The sequence below is a fragment of the Benincasa hispida genome, chromosome 3, assembly GCF_027475165.1.
Source record: "Benincasa hispida cultivar pf3 chromosome 3, pf3_genome.v1.1, whole genome shotgun sequence".
Taxonomy (NCBI): Eukaryota; Viridiplantae; Streptophyta; class Magnoliopsida; order Cucurbitales; family Cucurbitaceae; genus Benincasa; species Benincasa hispida.
Window position 1 is genome coordinate 28,413,174 of NC_143480.1, and position 20,248 is coordinate 28,433,421.

At 33.8% G+C, this 20,248-nt stretch overlaps 2 protein-coding genes across 2 annotated transcripts; both read left to right on the forward strand.

Moving 5' to 3' along the window:
- Positions 1-937: 937 nt before the first annotated feature.
- HB40 (homeobox protein 40) lies at positions 938-3,294 on the forward strand. The gene is made up of 3 exons (XM_039027197.2): positions 938-1,226; positions 1,375-1,706; positions 2,884-3,294. Exons 1-3 carry the CDS (start codon positions 1,130-1,132, stop codon positions 3,118-3,120), a joined length of 666 nt encoding a protein of 221 aa, XP_038883125.2. The 5' UTR covers positions 938-1,129; the 3' UTR covers positions 3,121-3,294.
- A 3,208-nt stretch (positions 3,295-6,502) lies between these two features.
- Positions 6,503-10,059, forward strand: LOC120074427 (serine/threonine-protein kinase STY17-like). Its single transcript, XM_039027544.2, has 6 exons — positions 6,503-6,930; positions 7,287-7,419; positions 8,042-8,237; positions 8,560-8,681; positions 8,775-8,930; positions 9,548-10,059. Exons 1-6 carry the CDS (start codon positions 6,731-6,733, stop codon positions 9,848-9,850), a joined length of 1,110 nt encoding a protein of 369 aa, XP_038883472.1. The 5' UTR covers positions 6,503-6,730; the 3' UTR covers positions 9,851-10,059.
- Positions 10,060-20,248: the final 10,189 nt, after the last annotated feature.

A 20,248-nucleotide genomic window follows, 5' to 3' on the forward strand; every position in this document is an offset into this window, starting at 1 on the left:
AAACTTAATTTGTAAAGAGTAGTTTTACTTCTATAATCCACATCATTACCAAAAACTCTTAGAAATGTCACAATTTATAAATAATTTAATTGGTTAAGAGATTATATTATTCACTTAAAGGTTAAAAATTCGAATTTCAACACCGTTCCATAAAAAAAGTGATTTGAATTCTTTTAAAAATAAAAAATGTAAAACCATGAAAGAAATGATTGTTTTCAAATATAGAAAAACGAACCAAAATATTTACAAATGATAACAAGGTATCGCACTCTATCTAAGACAGATCGCGATAGACACTCTATCTACAATAGACTGCGATAGACTAGACATAGATAATAATCTATTGCGGTCTATCGCGGTCTATCAGAGATAAACTATGATATTTTACTATTATTTGTAAATATTTTAAGTAGTTTTGTCATTTAAAATAATTTTTCTAAAAAGAAACAAAAATCAATAATATATATATTATTTAACAATCAAGTATTTACATCATAAATAACAATATCGAATAAAAAAAATACTAATTGAATCCCTTAAAAAATGATGAAATTTGTTTACAATAGATAATAATATAGATAAAATATTAATCGAATAAAAAAATTACTAATTGAATCCCTTAAAAAAAGTATGAAATTTGTTTACAATAGATAAGAATATAGATAAAATGTTTCATCTCCACCCAAATATTTTATGTAAAAAAAATCTATCCCTAATGTTTCATAGGTGTTATGAGAGTGAATCACGTGTCTTGATTTGCCTCACTTCTTTAATATTTAATTTTTTCAAGCAAATTTTTATACTCAATACTCCAAAAAGGGATTCCATTTCCAACTCAAAATTAAATATTTAATTAGGTAATTACCAACACACCCACACCCTCACAAAGATAAAACCGGGCACAACTGTGATTACATGAAAATATCGAGGCAGTTCTGCGAAAATAGTAAAATAAAAATTCTTCCATAATTCAAAATTCTCCACATATTTCATTTTATTCCGCTATAAATAAGTTGCAACGCAATCCCCGTGTAAACCATCCACCAAACTTCTCATACCAATCCACATACCAAAAAAAAAAAAAAAAAAAACAAAGAAACGAAAAAAAAAACCTTCACCGCCGGTGACAATGGCCGCCGTGAATCTCCGACCCGACGGTGACAATTCACTACTCATTTCCCATCTATACAACCCTGAAATTTACACCCAAATGTTACCCCAACAAGGTAATTAATTAATTAATTATTATTTATTTTTTTAAAAAAAAAAATCATCTCTATACGGCTGGTGACAATGGCCGCCGTAAATTTTTTTAAATCAATTACCTCAAAAATTCATTACTGGTTATTTAAATTTTTAAATTTTCGTTTTCAGATACGGCAGAGGGAAATAAGCCGACGAAGCGGCGGCGGAGGAGGAGCAAAGCGAAGGAGGGCGGGGGGGCTGGGGCGGCGGGGTTGAAGAAGAGGAAGCTGAGTTCAGAGCAAGTGAAGCTGTTGGAGATGAATTTTGGGAGTGAACACAAATTGGAATCGGAGAGGAAAGATCGATTGGCTTCGGAATTGGGACTTGATCCACGGCAAGTCGCGGTTTGGTTTCAGAACCGCCGTGCACGGTGGAAGAATAAGAAGATGGAAGAGGAATATTCCACTCTTAAAAAAGCTCATGATTCTGTTCTTCTACAAAAATCCCATCTTGAATCTGAGGTTAGTTATTGTAATTTTCAAGTACTTTTAATTTCCATTTTCATTTTTGGTATGTTTTTTTTTTTTTTTTTCTTTTTTTGAATTATTCATCAAACTTTTTTCTTTTTCAAATTACGTACGGTCTTGAGAGTTATTGTTTGACCTTATCGTTAAATTTTTAGTACTAAAAATTAAACTAGCTTTTGATTTGCTTATCTAGTAAGAAATGAACAAAATATGGTAATAAAATAACAATGTTTTTGTGTGTGTTTTTTCCCCCTTTTGAAAGGAATAAAAAGAAGAACGTGCATGAGCTCTTGGCTCGAAGAATATGATGCCACCTTATATGGTTTGGAATTCGTGAAATAATAATAATAATAATAATAATAATAATAATAATAATAATCAATTCCTTCCCTAAAAAAATTGTTTTTTTTTTCATTGACGTACTGTTTACTGCCATCTGAGGCAACTACAAATGGGATAACAACCTTCCCCTGTCTCTATTTTAGAGAATGTTTCCGTACACCGACTTGCTAAAAAAAATATCCGGTAATACCTATTTTTGTGTACTCTACTTCAATATCTAATTAAAGTTAACTTTTCTTGTTTTGAAAAAAAATATTTTTTATATATTTTTTATTTTATGATCGAAGAAGGGTTGGACTTAAGTATTTTGGCTGCATTTCATCTTTTTGCAATCCACCCAATTTTGATTTGCAATCCACCCAATATGTACTCTAGTTAGTAATAATACATAAGGGATCAAGTCTCGGAATATTTTAACATATAGTAGTTGGAAAGTAACAAGATTGGTGGGTAAAGAAACTCTCACATGAATAAATAAATAAGAAAAATAAAATAAAGCGATACACAGCTGAGAACACGACAACGTGGAAGGAGAAAAAAATTCACAAACCAACAAAAAATTTGCCATGTGAAAAATGATTAAAATCACCCAAACATCTTTCCCCAACTCCAATTATCAAAGTACTCTCCCAAAAGCATTATAACACTCACACAATTGAGTTAGTATACCGAACTTAAAATACTTCAAATTGAAATCATTTGAAACCAAAGATAGATGGTTTTCTAGTACACGCAGAGTACGTTACTTTTTTTAACGTTGTTGTTATGATAATTTGCCAAAACTCGAAAATAAACATTAATTAGTTTATTTGTTTGGTTGAATAATTAGATGGTGAAGCTGAAAGAGCAATTGGCAGAAGCAAAGAATGAAATTAAAAAATTAGTAGAAGGAAGCGAGAGAATATCAAGCAATAATAGTCCAAGCTCTTCGGTGACAATGGAAGCAATGGAGGAAGCAGTGCCTTTGGGAGAGCTATTTTTGGAAGAATATGAAGATGTATTCTATTGCATGCAAGAACACAATTACAATCAAGGAATGGACTGGCTTAATCTTAATTATATGTAGATTAATTTAGATATTTATTATGTAATTCACTAATTAATTACTCTTTAGTTTTGTGGATATAGTCATAGAATATTAGATCATCTAATGTACATCTCTCTCCCTCTCTTTCCTTCTCTCTAACTAGTGTTATTTTTCAGAACTTGGAATTAATTAAGGATATAATTAATTGTCTAATTATCTCTCTCTTCGTCACCATTTTTTTTTAAATAACCTTTTCTTTTCTCATTCTCATTTAACTATGCTTTCGTTTGCGATTGGCTGCCTAAAAATTTGCTAACTTCTTTACTTTTTTAATAATATTATTTCAAATTAATATAATATATTAGGTCTATTTTCAAATTCTAATTTATTATTCCTTTATAACAATTATTTTTTCTAAAAAACAGTATTATCAAATAATTTTTACTAAATAAAATTAGTTAATATTTCAATCCCATACAATTTTAAATTAATAAATCTAATTTGATTCATATAACTAAATTATACCGATTTAGTATTAATTTACCAAACATTGTAACTATTTTTTTAAAAAAAAATTAAAATTAAAATTTACCAAACACTATTGTACTTCATTTCGCATATATTTTTTTTTTTTTCATAAAACACAACTGTAAGTAATTATTTTAAAAGCTACAAAAATTTCGAAAAATTCCAAACGGAACTATCCACGTTGTGGAAGTACTTTTGTTTATTTCTTAATGAATAGCCAAAATATAAACAATAAAAATTTATCTTAAGGTTATAAAACCCTATTTGATTAATCATTTGTTTTTTTTTTTTTTAATTTCTTTTTCTCTTCCAAACATTAAAAATAGGTTAAACTACAAGTTAAGTCTTTCAACTTGTAGATGGTACATGAAAATTTAAGGTCCCTAAGTAAATAAAAATTAATTAATCTATTAGATATAGATTTAAATTTTACCTCTAATGAAATACTAAACTTTTAATTTTCTTTCTTTAAAATTCATGGATTCTTTTTTAAATATTGAATAGGTAAATGATCCATTAATTACAATCGAAATTTCGTATATAAGTTGGAAGACATAATTGGATAGATAGTTGAAAAGTTATTACACTTTTGGAAGTTAAAAAAAAATGGATACGTTTCACTTAAAAATACATTTTATTAGATTTGAATAAATTATTTCTAAAAATGAAGTGAAGAAACATTCAATGGTAAAAATTTGGGAACTTGGGAAGAGAATCGAGAGATGTCCACATCAAAATGCAATTGGGCTTTGGGCCTGTCATGAATTTTGAGCTCGGTCTGCCTACTGTTGATGGGCTTCAACATTGGTCCATTAGTTGTACGATAATTTTAACAGAAATATGGAAATAAAAATATTGTAAGAGTAATTAAAAAAAGAAAAAGAAAAAAACCCATTTCCGTTACAAAAAACAAAACTCAATCAAATTAATCGAGAATGTTTGTATATTCATTATTCTAATCTATCCTGATCCAATAGAGCATAAATCCATAACAAATGAATGGATGATGAATAAGATAAAGTGCACCTCACAATAATATTGTCAATGCTAAAATCAGCAAAAATTACGACAATGTCAAAATAACCATATCGTTTCTGAAAATCCCATTAATGAGAAAAATGATAAATGCTATCTCAATTTTTCTTTATTTATTCTTCTAACGAAGTCGTATCATTGTTTGGAAGGAAAGATTCGAACCTTTAATCTCTTAATCAAAAGTTCATATTTTATGCTAATTAAGTTATTCTCGGATCGACCATATTTCTTGTTTCTGACTATAAATTGAGTCAGATTTTGATCACAGTGATCTGACTATAATATATATGTAGCAATCAAATAACAAACTTAGTCTCTGATTTTTATGATTTATTTTAATCCTATATATGTTTTTATAAAGCCTATAAACTTAAAAGAAATTTGTATATAATTAATGACTCTATTTAAAGATACACGTGTTTGATTTTTTAAAGTCGTTTCTTATAAATTTTTTGTGTGGACTTTGTTATATATCTCAACGTGCTTATGCCATAGGACAGTTGGAATCAACATGGTAAACATTGAACGGTTTAACTAATATTTCAACAAGTATCTAATTTATATGATGATTTTTTTAATCATTGTTATAAAAGTATATTGATGATGCAAATGCAACTTCGAAAATTCTATCATTTGATTATTATTATTATTATAAGGAGCGTTTCTCATACTTATTTTACATGATTATATACAAATTTTAAGAATGTATTTAGTAAGTGATTGGAAACATAATTTTGAATGAAAAGTATTTCATGTTTTAAGTGTTTTTTAATATACGTTTAATAATGAGTTTTAAACAATAACAAAAATGGTTATAGTTTACTAATTAATTATCTTTGTTAAGATGTTAACTAAACCAAAGCTCCTAAATTTGTAGACTTTAAATTATTATGCATCTAAAACATCTAAATGTGAGACTTTCATATACTTCTCAAATATTGATCATGATTTTTACAAATTTTATAATAAATTTATACGCAAAATGAAAAGGTCTAAATTTTATTAGATAAATTTGATTTCGTGTCTAATGAATTGGTGAATTGAATAAAACAAAAAGTCAAACAAGTAAAAGACATATTAGACACAAAACTAGAGTACATAAATTTATTAGCATTTTAAAACTTCGATAACCTAAAGAAATTTACAAAGATGTTTAGTCTAAGGAGTTGGAGGGAGTAAAATTGTGAACTCCATTTCTCGTCTAGTCCAAAAAGTTCATAAACTCCATGACTAGAATAAATGAATAGAAGTGAGAGTATAACTGCACATGATCTTTGATCATAAATTATATAAATGAAAAATATTTAGATGCAATAATAGTGAAAAATTGACTCATGACTATTTTTTTAAAAAATAATGATTAAGAAAATATATATTTTTGGTGGATATAGAAAAGGAGAATATAGTAGTTAGATGCGCGTAAACTTTACTAAGCATTGCTCAACATAAATATATTGTCACGTTTATATTTACGATCAATAAAATGATTTTGAGGCATACGCAACGAACGAACGACCAGTCGTGTCTCCCATTCTCCGATTACGTGGGGCCCACCGTACGGACTTCCCCCAAGAAAACGTCCAAAAATTTCCCGAATATTTCCGTATTACCATAGCCATACTCCTCTACGTCTCTCCCTTTTCCATACCACGTGAATCCACCAATCAACATCGTAGTTTTGAATCACTGGACACGTGGCTACATCAGAACGATTCAATGAATGCAGCGCCGTCGCAAGCGTAATCACAAGCAAACAAAAGCAACCAAAATTTTTAAATCATTTGACTAATTCCAAAAAATTTATTGGTTTCTTTCACTAGAATGTACGTCTCAGATTTTCGGGTTTTCGTTTTTTTTTTTTTTTTTTCCCTCTCTCTTGGCTTTTGCCTCCTCCTCACTTTTTAAAATCGTTTCCAAATGAATTACTTTCGATTAAGGCCTGATTAATTCTTATTATTATGGGTTTCTTAATCTCTTCATTTTATTTCTACTTTTCGTGTTTCATGTTTTTTATTTCTTATTACCCTTCATTTCCAATGGAATAGACTCTCAGAGAAGACTGAAACTTAGTGGGGCTGCTCCAACAATGGCGGACCATTCCGATGAACAACACTCCTTCAGAACAATTACCACTGCTTTCATTCCTTTCATTGGGGACGATGATTCTGATGATTTGGGTTCCGAGTTCGTCTTCAACATCGAACCCACTTTGCTCATTGATCCTCATTGTTTGAAGATTGGTGAAGTTATCGGGGAAGGTTCATGCTCCATTGTTTATGAAGGACTGTAGGTTTCTTTATCTCCCTTTTCCTCACTTGGGTCTTTCTTTTTCATTCTTGGGTTTCTCGTGCCATTTGATTTCGCTCTTGGTTTACCATTGTGTGTTTTGATTTGATCTTGGTGTGATTTATGCGTTGGGAAATTTTTTATTGTGTTTTTAATTATTGGGTCTGCAAGAAAGAACAAGATACGTCTAATGCTTGTTGCCATGGATGAATTCAGCGGTTGATTGTTAAATGAAATGTGTTGTATCTGTTTATTCTGTATTTAAGTATTCAAAATGTTGTGGTTTTGTTTTATTCATAATGCAATGCAGTAGGCCAATGCAATTTAGATAAGATAAAGTTTTTGATATTGTATAGGTATGATTATCAGCCTGTTGCTGTGAAGATTATACAGCCAATTAGAACATCAGCTATCAGTCCTGAAAAGAAGGAGAGATTTCAGAGGGAGGTTATGTTGTTATCAAGAGTGAATCATGAGAACGTTATTCAGGTAATTCTTTTTGCTAAAACTCAGAGAATTCACTGTAGCTTCTCACTATTGTTAGTTATAAAGATTCTAGATAGCTGTAACAGCTTGTAATGCATCTCTGTCTTGTGGTCTTTTATGTTGTAAATTGAATGTCATGTATGTATTGCTTTTGGGGAAATGAAAAGAGAGTGAAAAAAAAAAAATAGTATGTTTATGAATTTTTCACATATGTATCCTGTCTCTCTTTCTTGGTCAATCTCAATGCTTCCTTGATGAGCGTGCACTTCTTGCTTAAATATAACATTTTATCTCATAGATTAGAGTTAAATTACTTAAGAAAAGCTTAAACAAAAGGCTTTTTTATACTTTTACGTATCTTCTATTTATGAATTTTGTCACTGTTAAAGCTGATTAACCTCCTTTAAGAAAATGCTAGTCATCGATACAAAGAATTTTTGTTCACCCCTTTTTCATATAAATATAGTTCCACCTATCATTGTAAACACAAACTCATTATCTAGCTTGAGTATGCATATAGAAGTTGTAGTTCTTGTCTTTTTCTGATTATGATGATAGGCAAGCGCTCAAACCATAATGCTCATCCATGCCTAGAGTTGCTGATATCATATTCTACTTAAAACAGTTCATTGGCGCTTCCGTAGAGCCAACATTGATGATAATTACTGAGCTTATGAGAGGTGGAACACTCCAGAAGTATTTGTGGAGCATCCGGCCAGAGACCCCAGATTTGAAGCTTTCCTTAAGTTTTGCTCTAGATCTATCACGAGTAATGGCATACTTGCATTCAAACGGCATCATTCATCGCGACTTAAAGCCAAGTACTGTGCTGTTTCTCATCTTCGTTACTCTATCCTCTTCCTGTTCATAGTGCCATAAGCCTTTTGTTTTTTTAGATAACCTGGTTTGTACTAATCCTTGCATTATAATCACAGTCCCCATCCCCTCTAGTTTTCGAGCAGAATGCTTGCTCCAAAGCCAGCTCTTAAGAGATGAGAAAATATTTTCAAGTTACTAAAATTTCAACTTAGGGACTTGAACTAGGATGTTGAGGCTATTTCTAGACATCTTCCGAGTCCTTGCCATTGGACACGGAGATATAATCACCATATGTCTCAGTAAACACTCTTCTTGTTTACTCAGGCAATCTACTGCTGACAGAGGACAAGCAACGGGTTAAGCTGGCCGACTTTGGGTTGGCTAGAGAGGAAATATCTGGTGAAATGACTACTGAGGCTGGTACCTACCGTTGGATGGCCCCTGAGGTAACATTTTTTTTTTTCTTTTTTGTATGGTTTGGTGAAAGTTCATCTTCTAGCTAGTGTTACGTTTTGTTAATGTATCTGTTTTCTTGTCAGCTATTTAGCATTGATCCATTGCCTGTTGGAGGTAAGAAATGCTATGATCACAAGGCAGATGTCTACAGCTTCTCAATAATACTTTGGGAATTGCTGACAAACAAAACTCCATTCAAAGGCAGAAATAATGTAATGGTGGCATATGCCACAGCCAAGGTTTGATTTTGACATTTGAAATTTCCTCTAAGGTGGCTGATACTAATAAAAAGTACTTTTAGTGATGCAATTCATCTGCAATGTAAGGGTCAACTAGAAGTTATATGTAAGAAGTTTTGAAATATTAAGAACAGACAGTAGCAGGCTTTTGTTGAGAAATCCCAAGAATGAACTGGATTTTAGGTTCTTTTTAAAGCTTGAGAAGTACTTAGGGGTGTTTGGGTTAGGAGTTAGGGGGGATGAAGTGAAGTTTACTTGTTTGGCTTAGAGGGTCATTAAACTACCTTGGCCTATTAACATCAATTTTATGACTTATTAACCCATTAAACTGTAGGTTCTACGACTAAACAACTTCTCATATTAAACAACACCTCGCACTTAACAACTTCACCTCTTGCCTCAAACGGCTCCTTAGCTATTTGTTAGAACACCAAAAAAAAAAAAAAAAAAAACACTTTCCAGCAAAATCCGAGTTTAGAAAACAGCACAATTATGAATCATATATAAAGGCTATTCATCATTGACTCCTTTTCCAAATCTAACTAAAAGTTTTTCTGTTGCTGTTATCAATTGAGTTAAATTCTCCAATGACATTGATTTACCATTTCTTCATTCAGAACATTAGACCAAGTCTTGAGGAAATCCCAGAAGATATTGCCCCTCTCTTGCAGTCATGCTGGGCTGAGGATCCCAATGGCCGTCCAGAATTTACAGAAGTCACAGATTCTCTTAATAACCTTCTTCAATCATTTGTCTTAAAAGAATCTTCACTTCTTAACATAGACGACAAAACAGAGGAGGAGGTCGAGTGTGCATCGGACACATCGTCTTCTCAGAGCAAGAGAGAGCCAAAGGCTGGAAGACATAGAAACTCTTCATTTTGCCTCAAATGTTGCCAAAACATCTGCTTGTCGGATTAACTGACAGGTTCTGTTTGGGGGCTATGTTCTGGCAAATAGGTGTAAATGGTTGGTTAGATTTATTGATTTTTCTCTTGTAACTACAGGTTCATAGGAGGCGGGTTGTTACCCAGATTCAGTTTTGTAAGAGACACTGTACATAAAGGATACGCAAAAAGAACAGCGAGTTATATAGCAGCTTTTGATCAACAGGATGCTTTTTTGATCTCTTTTGAAATAGTTTGTGAGTCTGTGTTTTTTCTTATTTTGCTGTCTAGCTAAGTTCATCAAGTCAAGGCTTAGAGTGGCTTGTCATGCGGACAAATTGTACCTGATTGGAGAACTTTGAGATGCAAAGAGGGTCACACAGTTTTAGCAAATTGAGTTGTGTTGATTTTGTTTTCTTCACGTTAGAGTAAGATGGTGAATACGAGCATACCATAGTTCAATTGACAAAATATATCTCCTCAACTATAAAGGTTCCATATGTTTAACAAATCTAACTGAGTGGAGAATTGTACGATACAAATAAGATCCCATTTCTCTAGCAAATCAATAGTTGATTTATGTTAATTTTGACTTTGTTTTTGTTATTGTTTTTCATGTTAGAGTATACTTGCCAACATAACATGAGCATAATAGTTCAACTATAAAATATGTCTCAATTATGAGGGATCACATATTCTTGGCGAATCTGTAGCTTATTAGAGATTTTATGGTTAAGAAATGATCTCATATGTTTAGCAAATCAATATTTGAGTTTTGGTGATTTTGTTTTCTTCATGTTAGAGTAAAATTGTAAACACAACGTAGGCATAGCATAGTTCAATTAACATAAAATATATCCCATCGAATATAAGATTCCATATATTTAGCAAATTCAATTGATTGGAGAATTGTACGATAAAAAGAAGATCCCATCTGTCTAGCAAATCAATAGTTGAGTTCTACTGTTTTTATTTTTGTTACTATTTTTCATATTAGAGTAAAATTGTCAGTATAATATTTAGCATACTAGTTCAATCATAAGATATGTCTCATCAATTATGAGAATTGCATATTTTTAGCAAATCAATAGGTTTTTTTTTCTCTCTCTCTTTTTTTTAAATAATTTTACGTTATAAATTGCCAGTATAATATGAGTATAGTTTGAATGATATAAAATATGTTTTCAACCTTGACTTTAGGATATCCGAAATTATCCTCTCCATATTGTGAAAAGAAAAAAAAAAAAAAGGTTAAAAAGAGTGAAATTTAGTTAAAGAATATGGGTGTTAATAAAAATTTACAAAAATACTAAATCTAAATCTAAAGTAATATTAAAATATATACATATAGAGGCCAACAATGCCAACAAAAATATGGCTTCTAAGAAAAACTTTATCATCGACATACGTGGAAAGTCACACTTAAATAATTAATTATTCCATATAGTAAGCACTTCTAATAAATTATGATTTCCATCACTGATAATTGATAAACACGAAACAAAAACTGCTAGAATTTAAGAATTAGGTCATTTTCGTGATAATTATACAACACTTGCAAATAAAATAGTCGAATTATTAGTACATTTATTATCGAAATAGTTATATAAAGTATTATCATGAGAGATAGTGGACATTTTTGTAATATTTCCATGAAACTATGTTAGATTCTTGAAATAAACAACTTGATATTTTCTGTTTATTGAATTTTCAACGGATTATTATAGATTTAATCTATTTTGGAAACTTATTTTCATACATATTTAAATATTGGATATTTTCATATAAGAAATTTAATGCTATTTTCGAACAAAAATATCCTTTATAGTAGGCTGATTGAGAGAGAAAGTACATTTATTATATACTTTTTCATATTTACGAAGTATTTTTAATGTTGGAGAGAACAAATGCATTTATTATATTATATTAATTATTTGAGATTTCTTTCAATTTCAATTCGAGAGAGAAAATGTATTTAAATGAGTTTTACTAAACGATCAAGCACAAAGTCTATACGATAGACAGTTCACTCTCTCACTTGCTTGGTCGTATGTAGTTTGCTTCTTCCCTCTACCAAATCCAACAGAGCCCACACCTCCTGGATTCTCACTCTGAGAATATCAAGGTAACCGAGTGATGGTGTCCGAGAGGTTGTTTGTTCGTGGAGAAGATTGTTCATGATCTAAGCGACAGCGAGAGATTTGGGTAGACAATTACAGCGATAGTGAGAGGTTGCTGGTCCATACTTCACGAGAGCGAGAGAAAGTCAGAAGAAAAGTTCTTCAAAGGTATGCCTCTCATTCCCTTTGTATTTATCTACAAAAGCATGTCGTAATTTGTTTTGAAATGCATAACTAGTTTGTATGTTTGTAAATGTTTGTAATTTTGTCACAATGAATTTGGATCGATCGTGCTTCCGCTCATGGGTTCTTCTTGATAAGAGTTCCTTTAATGCATGCATTAAGCATATCCATGCATCATTTTTATATTATAAGTGTCATAGTATAAGGGTGTATGAAAGCACGTATGCTTGTTTCATTACAAATTATATAAGTGTTATATATAGTAATGAATGAACATTGCATGAAGCATGACACATAGGTTAATTTATAAAAGTTATAAATACCTAGTATAGCTTAGTAATGTGGATGGTTTTAGTTGTTTCTTTTTATAAGAGTTATAATAGAAATTTGAACTAAAATCAATAAGAAACACATGCATGCAAACTTAGGTTTAATAAGGTTTTGAAAAAGTTTTAAAATTTGATTGAAATAGACCTAAGATCACAGTTCTAATGAAATTAGAAGCGTAAGTTTAATATTTTAATCAGTTTAATAGGATCAAATTGACTAACAAAAGATTGAATATGTACCAAATCTATCTATAAGGGATCTTTTGTCTAAGACGGGTTCTGACTAGGCTGGGGTATTTAAGCTAACGAAAACGAAACACCCCTACCTAGGAACCTACCTGGAAAGGTGAATTAGATAGATTTGCTACATGCATGCAAATTTGATGATAGTCTGTTAAAATGTTTAATGGGACTTGATTCAAACTTGCTTAATTATCAAAAGCAAGAGTTGTTTTTGAGCAAATTAAACTCTCACTTAGATAAAATCAGTAGTCGGATCGTCTAAGTTAATGAATCTCTAGGTAGAACATTCAGTGGGAGGTACTTGGGGTATATGATACTTCACTTAAACCTCTACACGTTTCTCCCTAAAGTTCATACTGTGAGATCTATCCTCGGCCTCGTGGCACCCTGGAAGTGTCCTTCTAAAGGATGATGTTTGGCTAGGTCAATACCAAGGTGAATGGAGAGAATGTTCATAGTAATTGGGAGCGGGATGTGTGACAACATATCCCATGGTCTCTCTCATTAGGTTGGATAACGTTTTGTGCATCGCTTCGAGGCACTCTAGAAGTGTCCTACTAAAAGATGGCAGTTTTGTGCAACTCTTTATCTGATCTCATAAAAAGGATAAGGTTACTTTAGTCTCTCATCCTAATCTGCTTTTTCCCTACGGTGGACGCATTAGGGCAGGACTTTAGGGCCTAAAATGAGGGTTACACTTACGCGAAATTGTTAAATGTTAACAAATTTTGGACCGAAAAAATTGTGACTATTAGAGTCAATTACAAGAGTTGTTTCTATCTAATAGTTGAGAATGTCTCATCCCAATGAAGGGGCACTTGATCACCCCAACGGTGACTTTTGTCTTGCCTCATTGGGGAATCATTGCAAAATAGATGTCTTTTGACTTAGGGTACAATCGAACTATTTTGCTCAAACCTAAAATTGGTGTTAAAAGTGGTAATGCAAGTAGACTTATTAAGTTTTTTCCTGTTTTTCCAGAAACTTTAATTATGGCAACCGCTACATTAGCTTTATTAGTTATCGACAAACTAACTGACGATAATTATGCTAGTTGGAAAAACTCAATACTCACAATACTAATCATCAATGACCTCTGATTCATCCTTATGGAAGAGTGTCCTCCTATTCCACCTTCTACTACTGCTTGAAACGTTTGAGACGTGTATGAGTGATGGACACGAGCGAATGAGAAGGCTTGAGCATACATCTTAGCTAGCATAAACCATGTCTGGGCCAAGAAGCATGAGCCCATGGTTACTACACGTGAGATCATGGAGTGCCTGAAGGGAATGTTCGGACAACCGTCTGGGCAGCTCAAGCATGATGCTCTTAAGAGCATCTTCAACTCCAAAATGAAGGAGGGTACATCTGTTCGAGAACATGTTCTAAACATGATGGTCTACGTTAATGAGTTGCAGATGTTCTAATCCTTCTTGAAAAGCAAGAAGAAGATAGTTGGTGAGGCAAATGTTGCTTCATCATCTAAAAAGTTCCACCAAAATTCGACCTCAGGAACTAAGTCTGCACCTTCTTCTTCCAACACTAACAAGTGGAAGAAGATTAAGGGTAGTAAGGGGAAAGGGAAGATATTGGCTAACCTACAACTTGCTGCACAACGGGGTAGGCAACCAGCGCCCATTGAAAAAGGAAAATGTTTCCACTACAACTAGGATGGGCACTAGAAGCGGAGCTGGCCACGTTGGTTAAAGGAGAGGAAGTAGGCCAAGGCCAGACAAGGTAAATGTGATTAACTAGTTTTGGAAACTTGTTTAGTGGAGAATGATGATTCTGCCTGGATTATAGACTCTTGGGTCACTAATCATGTCTATTTTTCTTTCCAGGGGATTAAATCCTGACGGTAGCTTAAGGTTGGTACGATGACGATGCGAGTAGGCACCGGACACATCATCTCAGTTGTGGCAGTGGGAGGCCTCCAGTTAACTTTATAGAATAGATTATCATTTTACATGACGTATATGTTGTTCCTGAGTTGAAAAGGAACTTGATTTCTGTAAAGTGTTTGCTTGGATGTAAATATACTCTCAATTTTTCTATGAATGAAGTGTTTATTCTAAAAGATGGTGTTGAGATATGTTCAGCTTTACTGGAAAATAATTTGTATGTGCTAAGACCGTTAGCAACAAATTCCCTCTATAACATAGAAATGTTTCAAACTGTTGTAACTCAAAATAAACGACTTAAACTTTCTCCTAAAGAAAATGCTCAAACTTTGGCACCTTCGATTAGGGCACATCAATCTCAATAGGATTGAGAAATTTTTGAAGAATGGACTTCTAAACGAGTTAGAGGAAAATTTTTTACCTATGTGCGAGTCATGCCTTGAAGGAAAGATGACTAAAAGACCTTTTACCGGAAAAGGTTATCGAGCCAAAGTGCCTCTAGAGTTAGTGCATTCAGACCTTATTGGTTTGATGAATGAGCGAGCCAGAGGAGGCTACGAGTATTTCATCACTTTTTCTGATGATTACTCAAGGTATGGGTATGTTTATTTGATGCAACATAAGCCAAAATCCTTTGAAAAGTTCAAAGAGTTCAAGGCTGAAGTTGAAAATGCATTAGATAAACGGATTAAGACACTTCGATCTGATCGGGGTGGAGAGTTTTTTGGATTATGAGTTTCAAAACTATTTGATAGAATATGGAATTGTTTCCCAACTCTCAGCACCTGGTACACCTCAGCAGAATGGTGTATCAGAGAGAAGAAACAAAACCCTGTTGGACATGGTTCAGTCGATGATAAGTTACGCTTTTTTACCAGACTCGTTTTGGGGTTTTGTAGTAGAGACTGCAGCTTGTATCCTCAACTGTGTTCCTTCCAAGAGTGTTGTCAGAATACCTTTGGAGTTGTGGAATGGGCGTAAAGCTAGTTTGGGTCATTTTCGTGTCTGGGGTTGCCCAGCACATGTGCTTGGGGCTAATCCTAGGAAACTAGAACCATGTTCGAGGTTGTGTCTATTTGTAGTCTACCCCAAAGGGACGCGAGGGGGTTACTTTTCTGATCCTAAGGAAAATAAGGTGTTTGTTTTGACAAATGCTACCTTCCTTGAGAAGGATCATATAAGGGAGCACAGTCTGCGAAGTAAAATTGTATTGAGTGAACTTTCTAAAGAAACTACTGAAACTTCAACAAGAGTTGTTGAAGAGCCTTCTACACAAGAGTTGTTGATGGAAGTTCGTCTAGTAGGTCAAATCCACCTCAAGAGTTGAGAGAACATCGACGTAGTAGGAGGGTTGCGAACCCACCTGTTCGCTATATGGGTTTAACTAAAATCCAGGCCATGGTAGCCGATGGCGAGGTTGAGGATCCGTTATCTTATAAGAAGACAATGGAGGATGTTGACAGAGATGAATGGTTCAAAGCCATGGATCTGGAGATGGAGTCTATGTACTTCAACTTAGTATGGGATCTTGTAGATCAACTTGATGGGGTTACACCTATAGGTTGTAAATAGATCTACAAGAGGAAATGAGGTGCTAATGGGAAGGTGCAAACCTTCAAGGCTAGATTTGTGGCATGAGCAAAAGTTGACTATAAGGAGACTTTCTCACATATTACCATGCTTGTCTATCCGCATCCTCCTGTCCATTACCTCATACTATGACTATGAGATATGGCAAATGGATATCAAGACTGCCTTTTTGAAGGGTTTTATAGCCCAAGGTCATGAGCAAAAGTTTGCAAATTGAATTAGTCTATTTATGGACTAAAACAAGCGTCTCGATCTTGGAACATTGTAAGAGTTAGATAACATGCAGTGGAAGTATCAAGGATCCATGAGCATTTAAATTCACTAATTTTGGTAGACACTAAAGCATACTCTTCTAAAAAGAGGGTTTTAAGATCATACATTTGAAGAATTCTTCAAGAACTTGGTCAATCAGCAGTATTCTTCACCAAAGATCACCGTGATCCACCTCAAGATCTTCCCCACTATCCTCTTGGAGCTATAGACCGAGTTGTGGGACTCAAGAACAACTTGAAACGATGAAGAATAGGGAAAGACTCACAACAGCTCACTTTGAAGAACACTTTCTTCTCACTGAAATTTTCTCTCAAAATTTCTGTATTATGCATACCTTCAATTCACTCCAATCTTCTTTATTTATTGCAGATGAACATGCAAAGAAGAGAATTGCATGGCTTGCAACTCATGCTTGGAGTATTAATGAAGAGAAGGAAATGGGCTTTGTGTGAGCATGAAGAAGATGATATTGGAAAATCAACATTTTCCATTTTAATGCATGCAAACAGATTTTTCAATTTTCTTTTAAAATCAATATTTTTTATTTCAAAACCATTTTTATTTATAAAACTGAAAAATAGTTTTCTAAAATAAAATTCATAAATTAATTTAATATCAAATATTAAATTAATTTTTGCAAAATAATCATCTTCATGTATTTAAATCATATTTAAATATATATTTTTCTATTATGTTTAATTTGAATGTTTCAAATTAATTTCTTAAGCTACTCTAAAGCTTAACCATTTACAAGCTAGTAGGGGGGCCTTGTGGACCTACAGATCATGAGCTCCAACTATTCGAGGTCAATCGGCTAAACTCATTAGTCCGATCTAACCCCCATTCGTTAACTAATGAGACACTCCACTATAGCCCATAGTTGAACTCTTCTCACTGTAGATATATTATGTCCACTTAATAACCATAATTAGTAAGTCGATCCTTCACAGGTTGTTCGTAATCACAGCTACGTCAAAATTACAATTTTACCCCTGTGAATACATCTTATTCCTTAAGTTCCTACTGAACCTCTAATGAACAATTCTAATTCATAATCTCTATGAATCAAATCCTTTCTCTATCATGAGAAGGCGGGGCCCCGATTGTCAAGACCTAGAATCAGTACTTAAGAGAACAACCTATCTGTTAACCATAAATAGGGTAGGAGTGAATTTCATCTTGCAAGGCTATGTCCCCAGCTATTCATCCAGTTTTATCCCAAAAAATGATAAGCTTATTGAGCAGTGCTGTTGGACTACTCTCACCGTTTGTAGATCAAAGGATGATCCCGAACAAACAGGAGTTCATAGCTAGCTCAGGATTAAAATAGAGTTAAACTAGGTTATTTGATAAATGAAATAGTTGGTTTTAACAGTAAATGGTCGTTGTAAAGAAAAGTGGCTATTTTCGTGGTCTAGTCTCTATGCAAACTCATTGCATAGGATGTCCCCATTCACATGTCTCAACATGATGATTTGGGGATCACATTGTTTGTAGCATCTTACAACTTCTTATAACAACTACAGAGTGGGCCGCATCCAATAGTGTTACCAGGATGAGATACCCAATTTCATCCATATACTTATTAGACCATTTAGGCCATAAACTGTCAACTTGATCCTGTTTATGTCACCTCATAAAATTACAGTATTCAGACTATAGCCAAGGATATGTTTATTGGATTTCCATAATAAGATGCAAAATTAACAAGTCATTATTATTGATAAATAGAATGTTTAACATGAATTGCGAGTTCTAGGACATTCCCAACAAATATAAAGTTTAATACTGCAATCAAATCTTATGGCTTTGACCAAAACATTGATGAGCCTTGTGTTACAAGAAAATCATCAATAGTTCAGTAGTTTTCCTAGTGTTATATGTAGACGATATTGTACTCATGGGAGTTATGTAGGTTTATTGACTTCATATGAATGATTTAGGAGAGGCTCAGTCTGTTCTTGGGATTCAATTCTTTTGGGATCGAAAGAACAAAGTGCTAGCACTGTCTCAAGCATCGTACATCGACAAGATGTTGATCAAGTACTTGATGTAGAACTGTAAGAGGGGCATTTTGCCTTTTCGTCATGGACTTACATTGTCTAAGGAGCAATGTTCTAAGACACCTCAATGGGTTGAGGAAATGAGATGAGTCCCTTATGCATCTGTCGTTGGCAGTTTGATGTACGTGATGTTATGTACTAGACCTGACATCTGCTATACTATGGGGTTAGTCAGTAGATATCAGTCTAATCCAGGACAGGGTCACTAGACTGCCGTAAAAAACATTCTTAGGAGAACGAGGGACTACATGCTTGTATATGGTTTTAAGGATTTGATTCTTACAGGATACACAGACTCTGATTTTCAAACTGATAAGGATTCTCAAAAATCCACTTCAGGATCAATGTTCACTCTTAAAGGAGGAGCTGTAGTGTGACGAAGCACTAAGCAGGGGTGCACCACTGATTCCACTATAGAGGTCGAGTATGTAGTGACTTGTGAAGCTGCTAAGGCGGCCGTTTGGCTCAGGAAGTTCCTGACTTATCTAGAAGTTGTTCCATACATGTCTAGGCCCATCACCCTTTATTGTGATAATAGTGGTGTTGTGGCAAATTCCAAAGAGCCTAGGAGTCACAAGCGCGACAAGCATATCGAGGGAAAATACCATCTCATCATAGATATTGTACATCGAGGGGACGTGATTGTCACGAAGATAGCTTCGGAGCACAATGTTGCTGATTCGTTTACAAAGGCTCTCACGACTACAGTATTTGAGGGTCACCTTCAGAGCATGGGTCTACGGGGCCGTCCGCGTCTGGACTAGAGCAAGTGGAAGTATTGTTGTATTGGGCTTTTGTGCCCTAGTTTATTGTTTTGTACTTGTATTTTTCTTGTACACCCCACTAGCTTTAGGACAAATGGGAGATTGTTAGGGTTGATGCCCTAAATCTCATAGGGTCCAGTAGTTTTTAAACACCTGTATGAACAAACATTTTGTGATATAATAATATGAGATATTTTATTCACTTCAGTCTTTGAAATATGAGATATTTTAGTTGCATTAACCACAAACCAATAAACTAAGAACCTTGGTTATCGTTGTAACTTAAGCATGGATATGATGACTACAAGTGAATCGTGCTTTAAGTGATAACCTAAATGGTCTGTAGTATATGGATAAAGGAGGGAAACCTTATCCTGATGATGCTACGAGTATGGCCCGCTTTGTAGATGTTACAAGTGTTGTAAAGTGCTACAAATGATCTAATCCTGACCATTCATATATTAGACATGCGAGCGGGGATGCTCTATACAAAAATTTTTATATAAGACCGAACCACGAAATGTTTAGTCTCCTTATATAACGTCGTTCATGACAGAGACTTTCATTTCACTAGGATGACCATAGGTAACATGACCTTAATCCTAAGTAAGTTGGGAAATCCTGCCTATGAGGGCGGTCCTCTGATTTCCATGGGTGCGAGTGGCTAGATCGCCAATTCAAACCTATCACTTTGAGGATTCGTTTGATTGAGGAGCTAGGAACTTAACTACACAAGACATAATTCACTATTTCCTCGATTTAGGGTAAGTAGATAAGTTGCTTCCTTAAGGGCTGATTCCGGGGCTTGAACAATGTGGCGCCACACCTTCTCATGGCCCAAGAAGGGTTTACTCATAGTAGGACTATGAAGTATTGGTCATTATAGGAATTAGTGGTACTTAAGGAGTTAGATGTAAGTACAGGGGCAAAACGGTAAATTGGCCCAATTGTACTTACGAGCGA

Excerpts from the sequence above, each read along its gene's own strand:
- HB40 (XM_039027197.2), top strand. The coding sequence starts at position 1,130 with ATGGCCGCCGTGAATCTCCGACCCGACGGTGACAATTCACTACTCATT. Across the intron at positions 1,227-1,374 it reads CCAAATGTTACCCCAACAAG|ATACGGCAGAGGGAAATAAG; the intron begins GTAATTAATTAA and ends TTTCGTTTTCAG. Across the intron at positions 1,707-2,883 it reads AATCCCATCTTGAATCTGAG|ATGGTGAAGCTGAAAGAGCA; the intron begins GTTAGTTATTGT and ends TTGAATAATTAG.
- LOC120074427 (XM_039027544.2), top strand. The coding sequence starts at position 6,731 with ATGGCGGACCATTCCGATGAACAACACTCCTTCAGAACAATTACCACT. Across the intron at positions 6,931-7,286 it reads TCCATTGTTTATGAAGGACT|GTATGATTATCAGCCTGTTG; the intron begins GTAGGTTTCTTT and ends GATATTGTATAG. Across the intron at positions 8,238-8,559 it reads TCATCGCGACTTAAAGCCAA|GCAATCTACTGCTGACAGAG; the intron begins GTACTGTGCTGT and ends TTGTTTACTCAG.